The 19,802-nt window shown below is 54.8% G+C and overlaps 1 protein-coding gene across 5 annotated transcripts in view; it reads right to left on the bottom strand.

Moving 5' to 3' along the window:
- Positions 1-4,257: 4,257 nt before the first annotated feature.
- Positions 4,258-19,802, bottom strand: part of FBLN2 (fibulin 2) — an 85,824-nt gene continuing 70,279 nt past the window's right edge. For 2 of the 5 annotated variants that reach the window (XM_017505029.2, XM_037730125.1), the window contains 10 exons: positions 19,524-19,664; positions 15,106-15,240; positions 13,748-13,885; positions 12,729-12,872; positions 12,489-12,617; positions 11,859-11,984; positions 10,983-11,099; positions 10,345-10,473; positions 6,088-6,211; positions 4,258-5,105 (listed from right to left, as the gene is read on the bottom strand). In XM_017505029.2, the coding sequence (XP_017360518.1) occupies positions 4,748-5,105; positions 6,088-6,211; positions 10,345-10,473; positions 10,983-11,099; positions 11,859-11,984; positions 12,489-12,617; positions 12,729-12,872; positions 13,748-13,885; positions 15,106-15,240; positions 19,524-19,664 (1,541 nt within the window). In that variant the 3' untranslated portion in view covers positions 4,258-4,747. The remainder of the gene's footprint in view (positions 5,106-6,087; positions 6,212-10,344; positions 10,474-10,982; positions 11,100-11,858; positions 11,985-12,488; positions 12,618-12,728; positions 12,873-13,747; positions 13,886-15,105; positions 15,241-19,523; positions 19,665-19,802) is intronic. The other 3 variants (XM_017505030.1, XM_017505031.2, XM_017505032.2) reach the window with 3 other exon arrangements.

Here is a 19,802-nt window from a genome sequence, read left to right as displayed (position 1 = left end):
ACATAAAGCAAGTTCTTAATGACCTACAAAGAGACTGAGACTCCCGCACAATAATAGTGGGAGACTTTAACACTCCACTGACAACACTCCATTGACAATGAGACAGAAAGTCAACAAGGATATCCAGGACTTGAATGCAGATCTAGACCAACTGGACCTAATAGACATACAGAACACTCCACCCCAAATCCACAGAATACACATTCTTCATAGCACCACATTGCACTTACTCCAAAATTGACCACATAATTGGAAATAAATCACTCCTCAGCAAATGCAAAAGAACGAAAATCATAACAAACACTCTCTCAGACCACAGCACAATCAAATTAGAACTCAGGATTAAGAAAAGCACTCAAAACTGCACAATCACATGGAAACTGAACAACTTCTCCTGAATGACAAATGGATAAACAATGAAATAAAGGCAAAAATAAAAATGTTCTTTGAAACCAATGAGAATGAAAACACAATGTACCAGATCCTATGGAACACATTTAAAGCAGTGTCTAGCGGGAAACTTATAGCAATAAATGCCCACATAAGAAACAAGGAGGGATCTGAAATCAACACCCTATCATCAAAATTGAAAGAGCTAGAGGAACAAGATCAAAAAAACTCAAAAGCAAGCAGAAGACAAGAAATAACTAAGATCAGGGCAAAACTGAAGTTGACAGAGACACAAAAAACCCTTCAAAATATCCATAAATCTGGGAGCTGATTTTTTGAAATGATCAACAAAATAGACCGATACCTAGACTAATAACAAAGAAAAGAGAGAATAATCAAATAGATGCAATAAAAAACAATAAAGGGGAGATCACCACTGAGTTCTCAGAAATACAAACTACTATCAGAGATTACTACAAACAACTTTATACACATAAACCAGAAAATCTGGAAGAAATGGATAAATTCCTGGACACTTGCACACTCCCAAGACTAAGCCAAGAAGAAGTTGAAGCCCTGAATGGACCAATAACAAGGTCTGAAGAACAGGCAGCAATTAATAGCCTATTGACCAAAAAAAGCTCAGGTCCAGATGGGTTCACATCAGAGCCCTAGTGGAGGCTCATGGTGTCTTGCTGACCCTGCCCCACCACACCCCCTCCACCCTCATTCCTCATCCAGTCCTTCCAGGCAGATCAGGCTTCTCCACTTCACAAACTTTGCACATGCTGTTCCCTTGGGCTGGCATGACCTTCCCCACTTTTCACTGCATTCGGTTGGACTTTTCCTACCACATGCAACAAAAAAATTCACAGGTGCTTCGGCCTGCCACTCAGCTCTGCCTGCCCTTCCCCTTCAGGAGACAGGTGCTGCTTTGTGAGCTGCTCTAGGCCCTCTGCCTCCCGCTTAGCCACCAACCTTCTACTCACAGCTCAGACTCTCTCATCCCTCTGCAGGGCAGCTCAACTCACCAGTCCCCAGCCAATTCCACTGTCTCTGTAGTCATCATTCCCTCACATCTTTCCAATGCCTGCATTGGCATTTCCAGCCACAGCATTCCCTCTACCAGCATTCCCTGTGCGTGTTCTCAGGCCATCATTGGTGCCATCTTTAGCAATTGTGCTGCCACTTTGTGCTGGGAATGTCTGTGCCCCAGCCACCAATGAGCTCCAGTAAAAACTCCAGGTACCAATGGCTCAAATAAACTTCCTTGGTTGGTGATCCTCTTCGCGTACTGCCACACATCGTATCTGGGAGGAGGTCACACCATCTGGGACAACCAGAAAACCCATGTTTGGACCCTTCCTGGACTCTGCCCTCTGTGTCTCTCCCCCTTGGCTGGCTTGGATCTGGATCCTTTTACTAGAATAAAATTGTAGTAAGTATAGCACTTTCCTGAGTGCTATATGCTTCTTTGCATCATTCTAGTGAATTATTGTACCTCAGGATGCTTACCGGGACCTCTGAATATGTCACCAGCTGGTCTGAAGGGAGGGTGATCCTGGAAACACCCACGCTTTCAGCTGGTGCCTGAAGTGAGGGCAGTCTGGTGGGGATGGCTTCCTTAAACTATCATTTGCTGAACTCCTTACAGTTGATGTCAGAAGTGGGACTTTCTAGACCAACCCTGACTCACTGGAACATGCGGTTTGGGAAGAGCAGAGGTAAAAGGGTGGAGCTGAGGGAACTTTGATTCCTGGTCGTAGCTGTGTTGCAATCAATTTTTTGTCTTTTTTTTTTTTTTAATACATTTGTAAGTAGAACCACTGCAATTCAATTTTTTAAGGTAAAAGTTACCAATGGAATTTCGACACAATGGATCCAACTCCTAAGCAGTTGGCTCTCTAGAGTATAAGGAAATGCAAAGAAACAAAAAAAAAGGAACATATAAAATCCTTTGGTTATTGTTATCTGCAACAGTTAAAAGGTAAGTAAGGGTGAGTGCGGGAGGGGACCCTGGCCTAACGTTCTGGTCAGCCTGGACCTCAGCCTCTAGCCTGAGGCCCTACCCAAGGAATGTGTGGGGTAGATTCTCATGCTGGGCCACGGTACAGTCAGTTGGCCCAAGATGCAGCTACTGGCCTCAGAGCCTCCTACAAAGGGAAAGGTGTGCAGAGACAACAGATAGCAAAGGTTTTTCATGACAGCAAGGACGACACAAAGGGGTAGGACCGAGGAGAGAGTCAAGGGACTCATCCCAGCAGAGTGGAAGCAGTTTTAAGCAGTTGTTAAGAAGTAAGATGAATAAAGTGGATATTGACGGGACAGAACAACGGTCTCAATACAGAAGCTGGTCCACTCACAGAAGTGGGAGGACCCTGCCAGCCACCCAATGTGAAAAGACCCTAAAACATCTGTGTTATTCATTCTAGTTTGGAGGACTTTTAAAAGCTGGGAGGCCTAAAATGACAGTGAGAATTCTGATCTCGAGTTGCCTGAGGCAGTGGTCTCACAATCTAACCAGGAAAAGGCCTGAGTCCCTTGGCTCACCACCTAGCGGGGGACCCAAAGCCCTAGGCCCACGGAAGGGAGAGGAGGACAGACTCTGTCTATGGGAGCCCCTGCTCTGTGATTCCAAACCCCATCAGTGAAGTCCGAACAGAGGTTCTCATTCAAGGGAGGATGTAGAAATGTGATGGTCGATGGAATCAAGGTGGATACTTAGGTGAAAACTGGAACGTTGGAACAAACTCTCTGTGAAGTGGCTGCACCTGCTTTACCAGAGCATATGCTGGGGATGGAGATGGTGTGGCTGGGAATGCTTCTCCCACCGACTGCTGCAAAATAGAAGGCAGGTAAACCTGCCCTTCAGGCAACAGCGATTGAGGACCAGCATCTGGTCAGTTGATTTAGATTTTGGGGGGTTCATACTCCACGTCCAGGAATATTGCAACTCCTTCCCATAAAACTATCCCTAAAAGCCCCAGAGTCCTTACACAGGCAGGGCTTTATGGCAAAAGCCTGTTAGTGCCGCTCAGGGGTGACCACAGGGATTTGGGACTAGAAAACTTTCATTTGAGAGACAATGATTGAACTTTGACTGAGGCCACCCCTACTTAGGATTGAAGGTGGCTATAAAATAATCTCAAAATCTGAAATACATATAATGTTCTGGACAATGTCAAAACAAACGTGTAATGGGGAGGGCAGCTCCCAGAGGTTTTTGTTTTGTTTCACTTCATTTTTGAGACAAGGTCTGGCTCTGCCACCAGGCTGGAGTGTGGTGGCGCCATCTCAGCTCACTACAACCTCCACTTCTTGGGTTCAAGCCATCCTCCCACATCAGCCTCCTGAGTAGCTGGGACTACAGGCATGGGCCACCATGCCTGGCTAATTTTTGTATTTTTGTAGAAACTGGGTTTTGCCATGTTGCCCAGGTCTCAAACGCCTGAGCTCAGGCGATCCACCCACCTTGGTTACAGGTGTGAGCCACCACATCCAGACCCAGAGGTTCTTAATAAAACAGAAATGGTTTATGCAGGAATGTGCTACCCAGGGATGCAAAGAGGTACTGACAGACCAGCGGCGGAGGTCCCCATCAGGGAAGGCGGAGGAAGGCAGTGGGAGGACGGAGGGAAAGCAGAAGTGGTAAAAGCAGAATAAAGGGCCCGAGGAGTGTCTGCTCACACTGGGGTGCTCTCACCCCAAGGTGAACTCCCGGTGCGGAGCTTGTTATTGGAGAAGGACATCAAGGTCCTGACCAATGAACTGACATGCTGGCCAGGCCACAGAACCCTGTGGCAGCTGGCCAAGCCACAGAACACTGTCAAACTCAAAACGCTTTACAAAAGTAAGGGGACCACGAGGTGTTTTCCTCTGTTACTTTATAACCCTTTCATACTAGTTGAGTTTTTTTTTTTTTAACAATGTACATATACTACTTTATAATTAAACAAAAAACTTTAAAATGATTTTTTTTTTAAAAGAAAAGAATCACAGTGGAACATGAAATGGAATGTCAACTTTGGGGACAGGTCATCCAGGGGAGTCCAAGAGCCCCAACATGGTTGTGTGTCTCCGGGTCCTCAGGTCATCGCCCAGCCTCACCCATAGGGCACCTGCCACCGCTGTGGCCCACCCCACGAGCTTCCACTTGGTGCCTGCATGAGAACACACCGCCTGCCATGGAACTTCCTCCTGTGGGGCAGAGGAGGAGTCCAGAAGGCCACAGGAATCAAGTCAGCAAAATTAAGTTAATTTACAAAGTTATAGTAAAAACCACAATAGTAACCCAGTCCCTCCCACACAGCGTGAGCCCCGGGCTGCACCGCCTCCACAGGTGGCCCATGCTGGCACCTCACACACCAAAGGTGGTGAAGAAGATATGCATCTTGGCCAGGAAGGTGGTGACGGAGCCCTGCCGCCAGAGCTTCATCTCCACGTCCAGGGCAAAGTCCCGGGGCTCCAACACCGCCCGCTGCAGGTAGACCACGCCCGTGTAGGGGGTGAGCCTGCGCGTGCCAAAGTAGCCCTCCTCGTTGCCCTTGATGATGGTCAGGGCAATGGTGTCCCCTGTGAAGGCTGGCGCGGGGCCAATGCGGAAGATGTGCGTGGGCACCAGGAGGTTCGTCTGGAAGTCAAGCTGGTAGTGCGTGATGGTTGCCGGCGAGTTACGGCACTCCACGAAGTCATGGCACGTGGTGCGCTCGCACTTCCTGCAGGGAGGATGGGCTGGGTCACCCACTGCTCACCCACCCACCCCCACCCCAGACAAGGACACAGACATGGCACAGCTCAGCAGCAGGATCAAGGGCCAGCTCTCCCCCTAGTGGCCTGGAAGCCTCAGGTAAGTCCCCTTACTTCTGGGTCTCAGTTTCCTCGCCTGTGAGAGGAGGTTAATAAAAGCTTCATGGGCTCACTGGAATGGGGTGAGGTTATACATACAAAGTTTAGCATGGCACCGGCAGGGCTCATTAGCAGCTCTTACCCTCCCCATGCTCCTTTCTTCCTCCCTCCCGCCATCCTCCCATTCTTTCTCCTTCCTTTTCCTTCTTCCCTTCCTCCTCCCTTCTCCCTTCTTCCCTGTGCACCCAGGGTCCCTCCCAAGTCCAGGCTATGTGGCTGGTGGCAGAGGAGCAGTCTGTCAGTTCTGAGGTTAAGTGAGGTTAAGCGGCTATCGCTCATGCTCCCGATGCTGAGGTGGGGAGTGGCATGTCACAAGCAGCGTCCTTGAGAAGCTCATGCGGTGTGGAGCTGAGGCCTCCCGCCCAGAGCCCCATGAGTGGTGGCAGGACCCTGCAGCCCCAGCAGGCAGCCCCTGAGACCCTGAGCCAGACCACCTAGCTACACCACTCCCAGGCTCCTAGCCCTTAGACACTGTGTGACAGAGAAATTGTGTGTTGTATTATGGTGCTCAATGTTAGCTGGGATAACTGGCCACACAGCAGTAACTACTATGCATGTGTGTGAGGAAGCGGGCTGGTGTTTTCTGTGAGTCTTTCCCCTTCTTCCTCTCAACCCTGAACTCTCTACAAGGTACTTGTATTTGTTTTGCTCACCAATCCCACAGACCCAGCAGTCAGGGGCTGGGAAGAGAAGGAGGTGGTCGAGGCAGGCGCCCATCTCTCGGTCTCTCCCCTGGGTAGTTCGGGACCAGGGCAGACTCCCTGGGTCAGGGACTGGGGTGGGGGCACTCACGTGTTGGAGACTCGGACGTAGTTGGGAGGACAATCGAAGCGCAGGCAGCGGAAGCTGCCCGGGATGTTGTGGCAGGTCTCAGCCTCCGAGCAGTTGTGGGTTCCCAGTGCACACTCATCCAGGTCTGGGGGAGAAGAGGGGCAGTGGCAGAGTCACCACAGCTGGGCGGCCCAGCCTGAACCTCCCCAGCCTGCATGAGAGGCCTGGGCCCCACGGCAGCAGGACCTGTAAGAACAGCCCGTGTGCCCCCCTGGACACACATGCCCCATCTCACTTGCTCGGCACCTGCGACAGGGGGCCTTGCTCTAAAGTGTCAATCACCTCATGTCACATCCTCCAGTGGCTTCTCGTACTCCGGAATAAAGCCTAAGTCCCACTCATGGACATCAAGCCACATAGGGCAAGGCCTCTCTGGCCTTTCTAAGCCCCTTCTCTTCCACAGAGGCCACAGACCTGCTGGACATCCCTGGGCTGCCCCAATAGCCCGACCCTTAATCTACCCCAGGGCCTTTGCTGCTGCCAGAATGCTTTCCCCAGCTTTTCCTATTGCTGGCTCCTTCTCATCTTTTAACTCTCAGACCTTGAGTCACCCCCTCCAGGATGGCCTCCCTGACTCTACAGTGGTCCTCCTTCACCCTCCATCCCACCCATTTTACCCTTCTGTGGCTCGTAATGCTCTGCAACACACCTAGGCTGTTTTGTATGGCTGCATGTTTTGTATGTTTCCACCGTCCCCCCTCAACCTGGGCTCCAGGAGGGCAGGCGTATTTGTTCTCATTCCCACGGTGTCCCCAGCACCCAGTGGAGTGCCTGCATGGAGAAGCACTCAACACGTCTTGCTGGACAGAAGTGTAAGACCCATCACTTGCAAGTACAGACTCTGAGACACAGAGCTATGAGTGAACGTCCCCCATGAGCCACAGGTGTGCTGACACTTCCTGTACATTCAGAAGGAACTCCAACAGCCACAAAGGCTCAGCACACACGTGAGCACATGCACACCCACACAGGTGCAGAGAAACACACAAAGGGCCCATCCAGGACAAAGAAACATATACATATAAACTTCAACAGACATAGGAATAGATATTGTTCACAAAAGTTCAAAGAAGCCGGTGTGTGTGTGTGTGTGTGTGTGTGTGTGTGTGTGTGTGTGTGTAGCCCACAGACATCCAGAGGACAAAAGGTCTTAGAAATGGGTTCTTGAGAAACTTTCTTTAAGGATGAGCTGCTCAGCCCAGAGAGGGCCGTCTCAGGAGGCCTCGGGTAAGTCCCATGGGGTGGAGGCAGGGGTCTTCTGGGGCAACCATGGGGGGCTTCAGTTTTTGTTTTCCAATCCCCCATATCGATACCATTTAGAAATTTCTCCTCACTCAGTCCTCATACCAGCCCAGTGCAGTGAGGATCATTGGCTTCTGCAGACAGAGGAGGGGGACATGGAGGTGCAGAGAGGGGCAAAGCCTTGCTCAAGGTCACAGAGCAGTGAGCAGGGCAGCAAGCCAGGTGTGCCTGATGTCAAAATCTGGGATCAATCATGATGCCAAGCTGACTCCTAACAATAACAATATACGACTAATAGTAACAATAGTCAGCCTGCCTCCAGAGTTTACCGCCTAGCATCTCTGTGATGCCTGAGGCAGTCTGCACCGACACCAACCCCGCGAGGCAGGTGCAGGTGTCCACGAATGTGCCCCGGGCCACGCGGCTTCCAGGGCAAGGCCAGGACTCACTACCCCTGGCCCACCACCCACTCTGGGCTCTTGGCCACCAGGCTGTCTTGTAGGGGATCAGCTCACATCTGTTTACCTCTCCAGGCCTCACTTCCCTCCCTCTGTAAAATGGGTCCCACGGTGGTGCAGGGGTGAGTGGGAGAAAGCATCGCAAGAGGCCAGGCAGGGTAGAGCCCAACTGGGTGGTCCCAGGCTGCTGATTATTCGCTAATGGACTCCACATGGAGAGGGCCTCCTTTGGCTTTTCCTGTCGTTGTTTTTTTTTTTTTTTTTTTTTTTTTCCAGCTGTTGGGGAGGGGCTGGAGGCTAATGGAGACATTGTCAAGCATATTCTTTCCCCCAAGGTCAGCCTCCGCCTCCATTTGAGCCGAGGGACCTCAGGGTTTGGCCCAAGCCAGAACAGAACAAGAGGACAACCTCTTAGCTCTGAAGGTCAGTAGCTGCAGAAGCGGCTATGTGGAGTGACCTGGGAAATGGACGAGGCCGGGGAGCTGGCAGCCCCTGCTGTGCCCTCGCCCACCATGTGAGTCAGAAGGCTCTTCCAGAAGGAAGGTCTGGAGAGGAAGTGAGGGCAGCAGATGCGCGGATGTGCAGCTCTACCTTGCCCCAAACTCCTGGTGCGGGCTGGTGGCGTGGCGGGGGCTTGCAGAGGGGACCTAGCCTCACCAGTTCTTCAACACAGAGAAAGCTGTGGGGGCAGAGGGGCAGCCACCCCAAGAAGAGGATGCAGAGACAGGGTCGGGGGCAAGCCCGGTCAAGAGAGAAGCACTGGGAGTCAGGTACACCATGATTGGCATATGCCATCCCAGGGAGCCCTCTCTAGTGGCCAGCCAGGCACATGTGGGCATCCAGGTGTCCCCAGGTGCCTGGTGTGGTTTGGAAAATAAAAAGCCAGGGAGAGTCTCTTGTCAGTGTAGACAGGCTGGCATCCTGAAACTCCTCCAAGAGCTAATGTCACTGCAGGGTTTTACAGGGCTTCCTTGAGTGGCCACACTTGTGTTCTGGCACCAGGAGGAACAGGGCCTTGGTGTCACGTGTGAAATCACAATCCAGAAGGATAAAGTCGTACTTCCTGCCAAGCTAAGCACATGGTGCGTAGAATCCTTACATTTTACAGAGTCCATATTGATTTTTTAAAAATTAAATAGCAGAGGGCTTTGCAGCCCGCAAGACTTAGGCCAGCTCTGTGGGCCCAGCAGGCCTCCCAGTCAGAGAAGTCAGGTCTTCACACAGTCTTCTGATGTAACTTAGGACTCTGACATGTTTACATCCACCCACAGTAAAGGACCCGTTGAGCACTGGGACTAGGTACACACATAAGGGCTGGAACGTAGGGGTACCTGCCCCATGCTGCGCCACTCTACCCTGCCCGATGCTGCTTTCTGTTCTATGCTAATAGAAAGGAGAACGCAGACAGCTGGCTAAAGTCCACCGACTTGATCTCAGGATTCACTGACAGGGAGCAACCACCAGCCTGCACCATGCTGGGCTAACTCCAAACCCTTCTGGGTGCTAACTCTGACCCCTGGTCCCCAGAACACCAGGACCTGTCTTTGTGAGCCAAGAAGATGCCCAGGGCTGGGCCAGGCCCCTGGTCACACCCTGAAGGCTGTACCCCAGGGAACTCCAGGTTCTCAGCTCCATGTGTGGGGAAGACCTGGCCACTGAAGCCAGGCAGGTGGTCTGAGCTCTGCAGCACCCAAGGGCCGAGGGGCTGAGGGGCTAAGGGGCTGAGGGCCCAGGGGCTGAGGGGCCCAGGGGTTGGTTCTCCCAGGGCAAGGGCCCCTTCTGTGTCATGGCCCCTCACCTTGCCCTGGTGACTTACCAGGCCCAGAAATCTGGTGGCAAATGGCACTGAACTTAGAATTACAACTCTCTAGAGGAGGAGGAACATTAAATACCACAGAACATGGTCTCTATTCAGGGACACAGTCCCCTCTCTTGCAAATTCTGACAGGTGACTGCCAGCCCTTGCACATCCTCAATGGCAGGGGAGTGGAGACCCTCCCATTGTGCAGCCCTCCCAGATCTACACAGCTCTGACAAGGAGAACACCTTTCGGCACAAGGTCTGGGATCAGCCTCCCTGTGACCCCTGCCCTACTCCAGGGATCCCACCCTACCCTCTGGGTCCACAGACCTGCCTGATCCCCTTGTGTCCACATAACACTGCAGAGACTCGGGACACTGCCTGGGTTCCCTGTGGCTCTTCTGCAGTCTTCTCACTGGACAGGCCTCCTGCCTCCTTAGAATCACCCCATAGTATCCCTATTCCACTCTCAGGGCAGGGTCGCAGTGCCGAGCCCAAGCCTAGAAGATTCTAAGCTGGACTGAGCAGCAGCAAGACTGTCAGCTTCTTCATCCCAGGCACAATCTCAGTTAACATGGCCATTGGAGGCAGTGGCCATCCTGAATTTCTGCACTGGATATGGGGGCTCCAAGTGCATGCAAGCCGTGTGTGCTTTTCTGGGTCTGCTTGGAGCCTGCCCGGGACCCTGGTGGAGGCGGGGGCGGGGGGACTTGCTCACCCTTGCAGGACCTCCCGTTGGCGGTCATGGTGTAGCCCCGCTCAGGACATGCACACTGGTAGCTCCCCGGCACATTGAGACAGCGGAAGGTGCAAAGGATGCTGGCACCTTGAGCACACTCGTCGATGTCTGTCAGAGAAAGGTCCGACCCCCAGTGAACCCCGTCCACCCACAGGGCCCAGCCACTGACAGTCAGCCTGTCCCTGTCACAGTCACAGAGCTTAAAGGCCCATTTCTAAAATGAGGACAAGGGGACTGAGAGAGTAGAAGAGACTTGCCCAAGGCCACAAAGCAAAACAGGATCCCACTCCGGTGCTTATACCCTAGGGCTGCTCCCTGATTGCTGCCACCAGTGGAAGGGACAATCAGATGCCAGTCATGGGCACCTATGTCAACTTAGTTCTTCATCCCCCTGAAGTCAGAACCATTATTTCCATTTTACAGAGGAGGAGCCTGAGGTCAGAGTGGAGAGGCAATTTGCCCAAGGTCACACAGCTAGGAAACTGCAGAGCTGGGGCTTGAACTCAGATTGATGCTAAAACCTTTCTGTGTCCATGGCCCAGGAAGGACTCTCAGGGAGCCTGGCACAAGGGGAAGGAGTCTCTCTGGAAGGGAGCCCTTGGGCAGAGGACAGGTACCTGTGCAGGTATGCCCGTCCTCAGCCAGCTGGTAGCCCTGGCGGCAGTAGCACTGGTAGGAGCCGTAGATGTTGGCACACTCCTGGCTGCAACGGTGGGCCTCACATTCGTTCACGTCTGCAGGGACACCAGCAGGCAGTCATGGCAGGGCCCAGGTCCACCTTGGAGAGCGTATCCAGATGCCTCCTGACAGCCAGGCCCGTCATGCTCCCTGGTGTGGAATGGGGCTTGCCCATTCGAGGGCCAGCTCTCCTGCCAGGCCAGTAACTGGGAAGGGATGCATGGCCTCCCAGGGGTCTCAGCCAACTCATCTCACTAGGAGAAAGCGAGGAAAGTGCCTCCAGGCCAGGGAGGGACTGGAAAAGACTGTGCCAGGTAAACGGGCCAAGACCCCATGCTCCTCTGTCTTGGCCCCTCACTCCCTCGCTGAGCAGCCTGGTGACCTCACTCCACACCAGGCCCCACTGAGCTTGGGGCAACAGCACCATGAACACGTGTGGGAACAACGTGACAGTCCCTCCCTCAGCCACAGGTGCATCCCACACAGGTGGGTACATGAACCCACCTGTTCATGCCTCGGTACCCCACCTGGCGGTACAGATGACACAGAGACCCAGCCCCTCTGGACGGAGGGAGCTGGGGCCCCCGGACCTCATCGGGGGAATTCAGGGCAGAAGACAACAGGAGGAAGGCGAGAGTGGAGGCCTTAGAGGGATTGGCCAGATGGAGGAGGAGGGAGGGGCCTGTGTGGGTGAAGGTGTGAGGGTGAAGGGTCAGGGAGGGTCTGGGCTTTCCAAGGTGGCTCTGTCCGCTGTGGATACCAGGCAGCATGGGGTCAGAGGCCAGGGTCAGGGTCAGAGATTAGGGCCAGCGTACCTTCACAGTGCTTGCCATCGGCCGCCAGCAGGAAGCCGGAGGCGCAGGAACAGCGGTAGGAGCCGCGCGTGTTCTCACACGTGTGCTGGCACAGGCGGCCCGGCGAGGTCCAGCACTCGTTCACGTCTATGGGAGGGCAGGCGGCAGGCACAGGGTGGGTGGCCTGGAAGCCAGCTCCCTCCACCCCCAGGGGCCACCCAGGGCCAAAGAGGGGACTGGGTGGGAGAAGGACACAGAAGGAAAGACAGGGAGAGGCAAGGACAGAGAGGCAGAGACCAGGTGGCGGGGACACAGCAAGGGTGTTGGAGGAAGGTAAGAGGCAGAGGCCAGAGGGACAGACACAGGCACAGCAAGCGACAAGAAGAGATGGTGACAGAGACTGAGAGAAGCAGGAAAGACAAGAGCAAGAGGGGCAGAGACACAAGGATGAGACAGCAGGGACCAAGAAGGTGGGGGAGTCACAGCCAGGTCCAGCAGGAGGATAAGGCCAGCTGGAAGGCAGCCTTGGGGGCTTCATCAGGTGGGTCCCACTCAGGCAATGGGGGTGCTGGGCATGGGGAGGTGAAGTGCACAGAGGGCATGGGCCCAGCCAAGTGTTCCCCAGAAGTCCTGGCCACCAGCCCTACCTACCGATGCAGGCCCGGCCGAAGGCGTCCCGCTGAAAGCCAGCTTTGCAGTCACAGCGGTAGGAGCCGGGGAGGTTGTGGCACACCTGGTCCTCACCGCAGCGGTGCACACCCGTCTCACACTCGTTCACGTCTGTGGATGAGCAGGACACCCTGAGGCCTGGAGCTCCCTCCACACACACCTCCCATGGGTAGGGAAGCAGGCAAGCCGCGCTGGCTGGCAGGGCGGAGGGGCAGGCCTTACCCACACACTTGGCCCCATCTTCACTGGCGTGGTAGCCGCGTCTGCAGACCAGTGGGTTCCTCTGGCAAGTGTAGGAGCCCACTGTGTTGATGCAGCTGAAGCCTGACCGACAGGCCTCGGGCAATGATGTGCACTCGTTGATGTCTGCAGGGGCAGGTGAGGGTGACGGGGAGCCTGGCATGGTGCCTTCCCAAGCCCCATCCCCTCCCAGGGCCACACTGGGAGGATCCCAGGCTCCAGACCAGCCTTGGTCAGAGCTGCAGAGCCAGACTGTCCCACCCCTGTGCCCCACCTCCCAGAACCCAAGCACCTGCTGGCTGGCCCTACACCCTTTCATATCTGCCCAACAGAGCAGCTGGAGGCAGGGCAGGATCGAGGCTCAGTACCAGGATAAATACACCAACCACAGGCCGGGGAAGCACATGATGCTGAGGAAGCACAGCACATTAACAAGACATTTTAGAGGCGCAGAGACTAAGTTAGCAAACCCCTTTTTGGAAGGAGTTGATGGGGGGCACAGAGCGGGTGGAACCTCAGGCCCACTTGGGGACAACTAGACTGGCATCTGTAAAACTGTAAGTCTCAACCCTCGAGTGCAACATAGAATCATTCTAGGAGGTCTCACTGGCATTCTCTGGTAATGGGGAATTTCAGTGGGTATCACACGCAGCACCGTGTGGGGACGCTAGTCTTCCAGGTCTTCCCGGATGTGTGTAGATGTATGTGCCAGGTCATGATCTATCATACAGCAGTGCTGACTGGTTAAAAAAAGTGGATACTCATTCGCATCCAGTCCAACTCTACAGACAGCTTCAGGGAGGCTACTGCGTAGTAACTTGGCAAAGGTCCCACAGCTCAAGGTAGTGGAAGCAGCTGCACTTTGGGGGACATGCCATTCACAGGGAGGGACAAGGAGGCTGGGAGAGGAATGGAGCAGAAGCCAGGCCTCACTGATCTCTAAAGCCTTCAAAGCCCCCAAAATGCCCCTAGTGGCCCCCAGCCCCGCAGCCCCTGCTCACCCACACAGTTGCCTTCAGGGTCCTGCAGGAAGCCCTCCATGCAGCGTTGCCGGGCCTGGCAGTAGAAGGAGCCCTTGGTGTTCTGGCACAAGAAGCCTGCCTGGCAGGTGTGCATGCCCATCGCACACTCATCCACGTCTGCAGAAGAGAGGCGGGGTGTCAAAGGCTGGGGGGCAGGTCCTGCCTTTACACTGAGCAGCCCTGCCCACACATCCCCGCCCTCAGAACCATGACCCTGATGGCCACAAAGATCTGCTCCCTGGGAAGCTGGCAGAGCCACACTGTTGCTGGCGTGGCCCTTGTCGCAGGAGTAACAACGATGTGGCCATGTTTACTGCACTTCTCCTTGGTCCCAGGCACTGTTCTGGGCACTCTGAGATGGACTGATTTCCCTAATCCCCACACAACCCTACGAAGTAGATGTCATGATGTGCTCCATCTTACAAAGAGGGAAGCTGAGACATAAACAAGGCTCCACCACTGGGGAGCACTGGACCAGGACAGAACTCGGGGGACGGGCTTCCAAGTCTGCTCTGTTAGCCACTGCCCCACACTTGCAGGGGGCAGAAGTGGGGATGTCCCCACCATATGCCTGCATCTTGAAGGTAAGGTCATGTGTCCCCACTTTAGGGAGGTAGCACAGGTAGCAAGAAGGCTCCAGCCCCAGAGACTTCCTGCTTCTGGAACATGCCAAGAGTGCTTCCTCCCCACATCCTGTGGGCCTCAGCACACTGCCCCCTCTGCCTGAACACCCTCCCCAGGAGCTTCTCATTCAGGTCTCAACTCCAACATCACCTCCTCCAGGGGCCTCCTTGAACCCATCACTTACAGGGGCCCCCAGTCACTCTGCCATCTCCATTTGCCTGTGTGCACCACACCACGAGATCAGAGAAGGGCCACAGCACCCCACCCTGCATCCCTGGTACCCAGGACCCCGCAGGCACATAAGAGCAGCTCGGGAAGTACTTGTTGAAAAGGTTGGATGAAACCCCTCCCTCTGCTTAGAAGCCTGGAATTTTCCAGTGAAAGGGACAGAGTGAGCCCTCTGTGGGCTCCACCTCAACATACAAACAGAAGAACCAACCCACCATGAGGAGATAAACTGGCACCCAGACACCAGCAGGCAGGAGCAAAGCCAGGTGGACCTAGCCCGCTCTCACCCAGCCTCAGCCTCCCACCTCCGCCCCAAACACCACCATCACGGGGTCTTCCCACCAGCAGGAACACCAACTAAGGGGAGCTTGCTAGAAGGGAAGGGATGGGGAGGGGCATGGCCAGGCCTGAGCATGGCCTGAGCATGGCCAGGTGGAGCCAGGGAGGGGTAAGGCCTCCAGCTGGTCCTTTTGGGCCCTTCTCACCTTCGCACTCGCCATCCTTGAGGGCATAGCCTGGCTCACAGGTGAGTGCCTTGTAGCAGCGGAAGGAGCCCAGCGTGTTCACACAATGCTCACCCCGGCTGCACGTGTGCAGGTCCGTCACGCACTCATTGATGTCTGCAGGGAGAGCGAGACCATCAGAGGCTACAGGGAGCCCCCAGAACAGTGGCTGAGTGCAGCCAGCAGACCTTGGACCACCAGGAGGGAGGGAGCACCAGGCCCTGCCCTCAAGGTGCTCACCATCCAGAGATGTGGCTGATGTCTCGGCACCCAAACATCCGTTCATTCAACAAAGATTTATTGAGCACCTGCTATGCACCAAGCACCGTTCTTGGCACTTGGTGTACATCAGTGACCAAGACAGACAGAAATTTTTGCCCTTGTAGGGCAGACACACAAGGGGAGGGGGCACAATAAATACATAAACAAACACAAATGGAGGTGGTGCTCAGTGCTGTGGACAAAACAGAGCAGTATGCAGGGGCGCTGGGGGGGATGGGTCAGGGATGGATTCTCAGGAAAGAAGACATTTGAGCAAAGATGTGACAAGCTGACAGACTGGGTCACGCAGACAGTCCAGGCAGAGGGGTCAGGGACGTGAAGGCCCTGAGAAGGAACCCAGCTTGGCAGGTTCAAGGGCCCCCCAGGAGTGGCATGTGCTGCAGGGGAGAGAAAGGAGAAAGAGGGTGAGCAGGAGGAAGGCTGGGAGCCACAGAGAGTTCCAAGCAGAGGAGGGAGTGGTCTGACTTCTTTGGAGCAGGGATCTCTGGCAGGGGGTAGACAACAGGGGTGAGGATCCAGGCAGGAGATTCAGTGGCTCAGACTACCTTCTATGGGGCGGGAGAAGCGGTTGGATTCTGGAAGTATTGTGAAGCTGGAACCAACAGGACCCACTGACGGATGAGATGAAGATGAGGCAGGAGGAGGGGCCCAGAGGCCCACAGAGCTTCTGGCCACGCAGCTGGACAGGTGGCAGTGAGGGCGGCTGTGAGGTGCAGGCTGTGGGGGAAGGTGGGAGCCCTGCTGGCCATGAGAGTTTGAGGGTGAAGGGCAGCCAAGGACACGCCTCTGAGTTCACGCAAGGGGTCCGAGTGAGAATAGCAACTTGAGAATGGTCAGATGGCTGAGGCCACCCAGGAGAAGAGGCCACAATGAGAAGAGGCCAAGGACCAACTCCTGGGAGATTCCTGGGATAAGCAGCTGGAGAGAGGAGAAGCCAATGAAGGAGAGAGAGGATGCATAAGGGAGGTGGGGAACCACAGAGACTACCAACTCAGAAACCTCCCCTGAGGCCACAGAGGCCACCAACTCAGAAACCGTCCCTGGGGCCACAGAGGCCACCAACTCAGAGACTATCCCTGGGGCCACAGAGGCCACCAACTCAGAAACCACCCCCAGGGCCACAGAGGCCACCAACTCAGAAACCGCCCAGGGGCCAGAGCTAAGCCGGCATGGAGAGCTGACCCAGTTCCTGACTCCTGATGCTCCACCTTGCAGCGGCGGTCAGGTGCACCATTCCTCTGCTTATCCATCCATTCTATACACATTAACTCTGTGCTAGGCTCCTGTGACCAAGTGGGTGTGTCGGCCCCAGTTCTGGCCCTCAAGGACAGGCAGGTGGAGGCTTGGAGGCTCCAGCCAGAGAACTGCCTGCTGTGGCTCTGGACCATCAGATTCACTTCTCAGGAGTGGTGACATTCGAGTTGAGTCTACAAGGACTACTAGACGATCAGGTGGAGAGGTGGAGCCCTGGAGAAAGAGACCCTCCCAAGTTCACAGGTGAACCAAACAGTGTCCAGGCCAGGCAGACCCGGGGGTGGCTGGGAATGGGCCAGCAGTTCTGGGCCAGCAGTTTCCAAGGAAGGCTTGGCTGCGCACGATAAAGACTTGATTTATAGGCTGGACTGACAGAGGGAGACAGTTCCCAGGACCCCAGAAATGCCCATAGCCTAGGGAGTCTCTCACAGCCTGGAGGAATTAAGGCAATAAATAACAGCAGCACCATGAGCGGAGGCTCACCAGGGTCAGGTGGTTTAGAGGACCTGGTTCTGCAAGACCCATTTCACAGATGAGGAAATCAGCCTCCCAGTAGTGCTGTGACTGGACCAGTCACACAGACAGCCAGGTGGCAGGATCAAGAACGGAAGCCAGTGCCTGGCCCGGAGCTGTGCCCTTGGCCCCATCATTCAGGTACTGCTGCAGCACCGCCTCCTGGGAGGCTCAGAGCTGGGGGCTGCCTCCCTCACACCTCCCTGCAGCCCAGCCCACCTGAAGCACTTCTCCCCGTGCCCAAGACAGTCTACAGACCACAAAAGGTAAATGGTAAACACAGGGGAGTCTCTGGCACAGCTCGCACCCAATACTGTCCCACTTTGATTTACATACCTCCAGTGACAGAGAGCTTACTACCTCTGCAGTTTGCCTAAGTATTACACATCGGTTGAATCTAATGATGATGTCACAGAACTAGCAAGTTCTTTAAATGAACTGGTTCATTTAATCCCCACAATGACTCTTTGAGGTGGGTGCTGTTATCTCATTCCCAGTTAAGGAAACTGAGGCTCAGGGAGGTTAACCAACTCGTTTAAGGTCTATAATTAGAAATCCAAAGAGCCAGGATTTGAGCACAGGCAGGCAGGCTGGCTGCAGAGGCCACACTCTTGATCCTAGCATGAGCCTCCCATCTCACCTGTCTGGGTTAATAAACAAGTGCAGAGCAAACAAATAAACTGCAGGAGTGCGCTGTGGATGTACAAATGACGGAAAGAATGTGCAGCAGGTGCTAGCACGACAGGATGAACATGTGCGCGAGGGGCATGGAAGGATGAAGGGGAGGCGCCGACGCGTTTGTACAGGATGAACAAGGAGGGAAAGAAATAAAGGAATGCATGTGAGCTCATAAATTTTGCTGAATGGAATGTGCCCTTGCTCTTTTACTCCCAGAACCCACTTTGCAGGTGCCTGGGGATCCCTTTTAGCGTGAGGTCTTATCTCCAAGCAAGCAGAGGAGCCTGCATACTCAGGCACAGTGAGAGGGCAGGGCATCCCAGGAGGGGTGCTCAAGGGCCCTCGTGGGATCTGCCTTCCCAGACGTACACATACGGACCCAACCCAGACAGGAAGAGCTGGCCAGCTGCTGGCAAGCAGGGTCAGGAGCGCATGTTGTGCCAACGGCTGGAGGCCTAGGGCAAACATGTCTGCAGCAGGCATTCGGCCCAGCACCATGGGCCCATGTGCCCAGCAGTGAAAGGTGAGGAAGGAAGGGGACATGTCCGGGCTGGACATGGAGCACAGAGAAGACAAAGGGGGCTCTGGTCACAGGCCTGCACACACTATGTTCTGGTCTTACTTCCATACCTTTTTTTAAGCTGTTCCTTCTACCCACATGCTCTTCCTGATTTCCAAATGCTATCCCGCTACCACCAGCAGGAATGAGCTTGCCCTCTGCGTGTGTCTCTGTGATGGCATTTACCACGGTCTGCCCTGAGTCCCAGCTACTTTGGGTCTATCTCATTTGGGACCACGAACTGGAGGACAAGGGCTTACGGTCCTCTATGAAAACATCGGAGGCTGCAGACATGTACACATAGAGCACTCCTGGAGTCCCAGCCCCAGGCCAACGGGCAGCCTAAGAGAGGGGAAAGAAGAGACATCACCAATAACCGACCCAGGTGATGTGCAGCGTAAGTGCCAGGCGTGAGCCCTCACCCCGTCCTCTGGCCCCACGGTCAGAGGGGAGGAAAGGGAGGTTCAGAGAGGAGAGCTCTGCTGCTCAAGGTCACACAGCAAGAGAATGTCAAGCTGGTGTGGGAGGCGGGCTCTGCTGGACCCCAGCCTCCATCTACCAGCCTCTGTGGGGCATCCTGGGGAAGGCACACAGCTGATGTAGCATGCTCACAGTGCCCAGGCTCTGTGCTACGACTGTGCACACACGTCACACAATTGTCAAGGGAGGAGCAACAGCCTCCTTGTTACAGATGAGAAAACTACGGCTAGGAGAAGGCAAGTCACTCATCCACAGCCACAGAGCTTCTGGGGGTCCTGCCTGGAGCCCAGGCCTCCCAACCTCCAGACCCCACACACGCTAGCCTACTCCCAGCATGTCTGACCCCCTCATTTCCCTGCAGCCCAGGTGGAGTCCATGACCCACTAGGCCACACATCCAGTTCCCTGACACATAGACACATCCCTGGGGAAAGCAGCCTCCGGGTGGAGCTGGCAGCCAAGCGGGACAGGACGCCAGGACACAAGGGCGAGACATGGAGCACGGGGGTGCCGGCTGTGCTGAGAGCTCACATGCAAAGGGCAGACCCTTTGGCACGTGGCCGCAGTGTGACAGGCTTGGCTTGGAGCAGAGCAGAGCGCTGAGACGGCAGGCGGCAGGCGGGGCCCTGGCTTACCCACGCACTTCCTGTGCGCATTGAGGATATAGCCCTCGGCACAGATCACTGTGTGGTTGACACAGTAGAAGGATCCCAGGGTGTTCACACAGAACTGTCGCCGGCTACAATCGTGAGCACCCATCAGGCACTCGTCTTGGTCTAGCGGCAGCCGCAGGAGGAAAACAGAAGTACTGTTAGAGGGGGCATGGCCTGCCATGGAACACCCAGTGACAGAAGGAGAAGGAGACCCAGTGAGGGGTGGGGCCTGCCTAGGGTCTCCCCATCTGTGTGTAGCTG

Source organism: Cebus imitator, unplaced genomic scaffold (assembly GCF_001604975.1).
Source record: "Cebus imitator isolate Cc_AM_T3 unplaced genomic scaffold, Cebus_imitator-1.0 Scaffold332, whole genome shotgun sequence".
Lineage (NCBI taxonomy): Eukaryota > Metazoa > Chordata > Mammalia > Primates > Cebidae > Cebus > Cebus imitator.
This window is presented reverse-complemented; position numbering and strand designations above follow the sequence as displayed.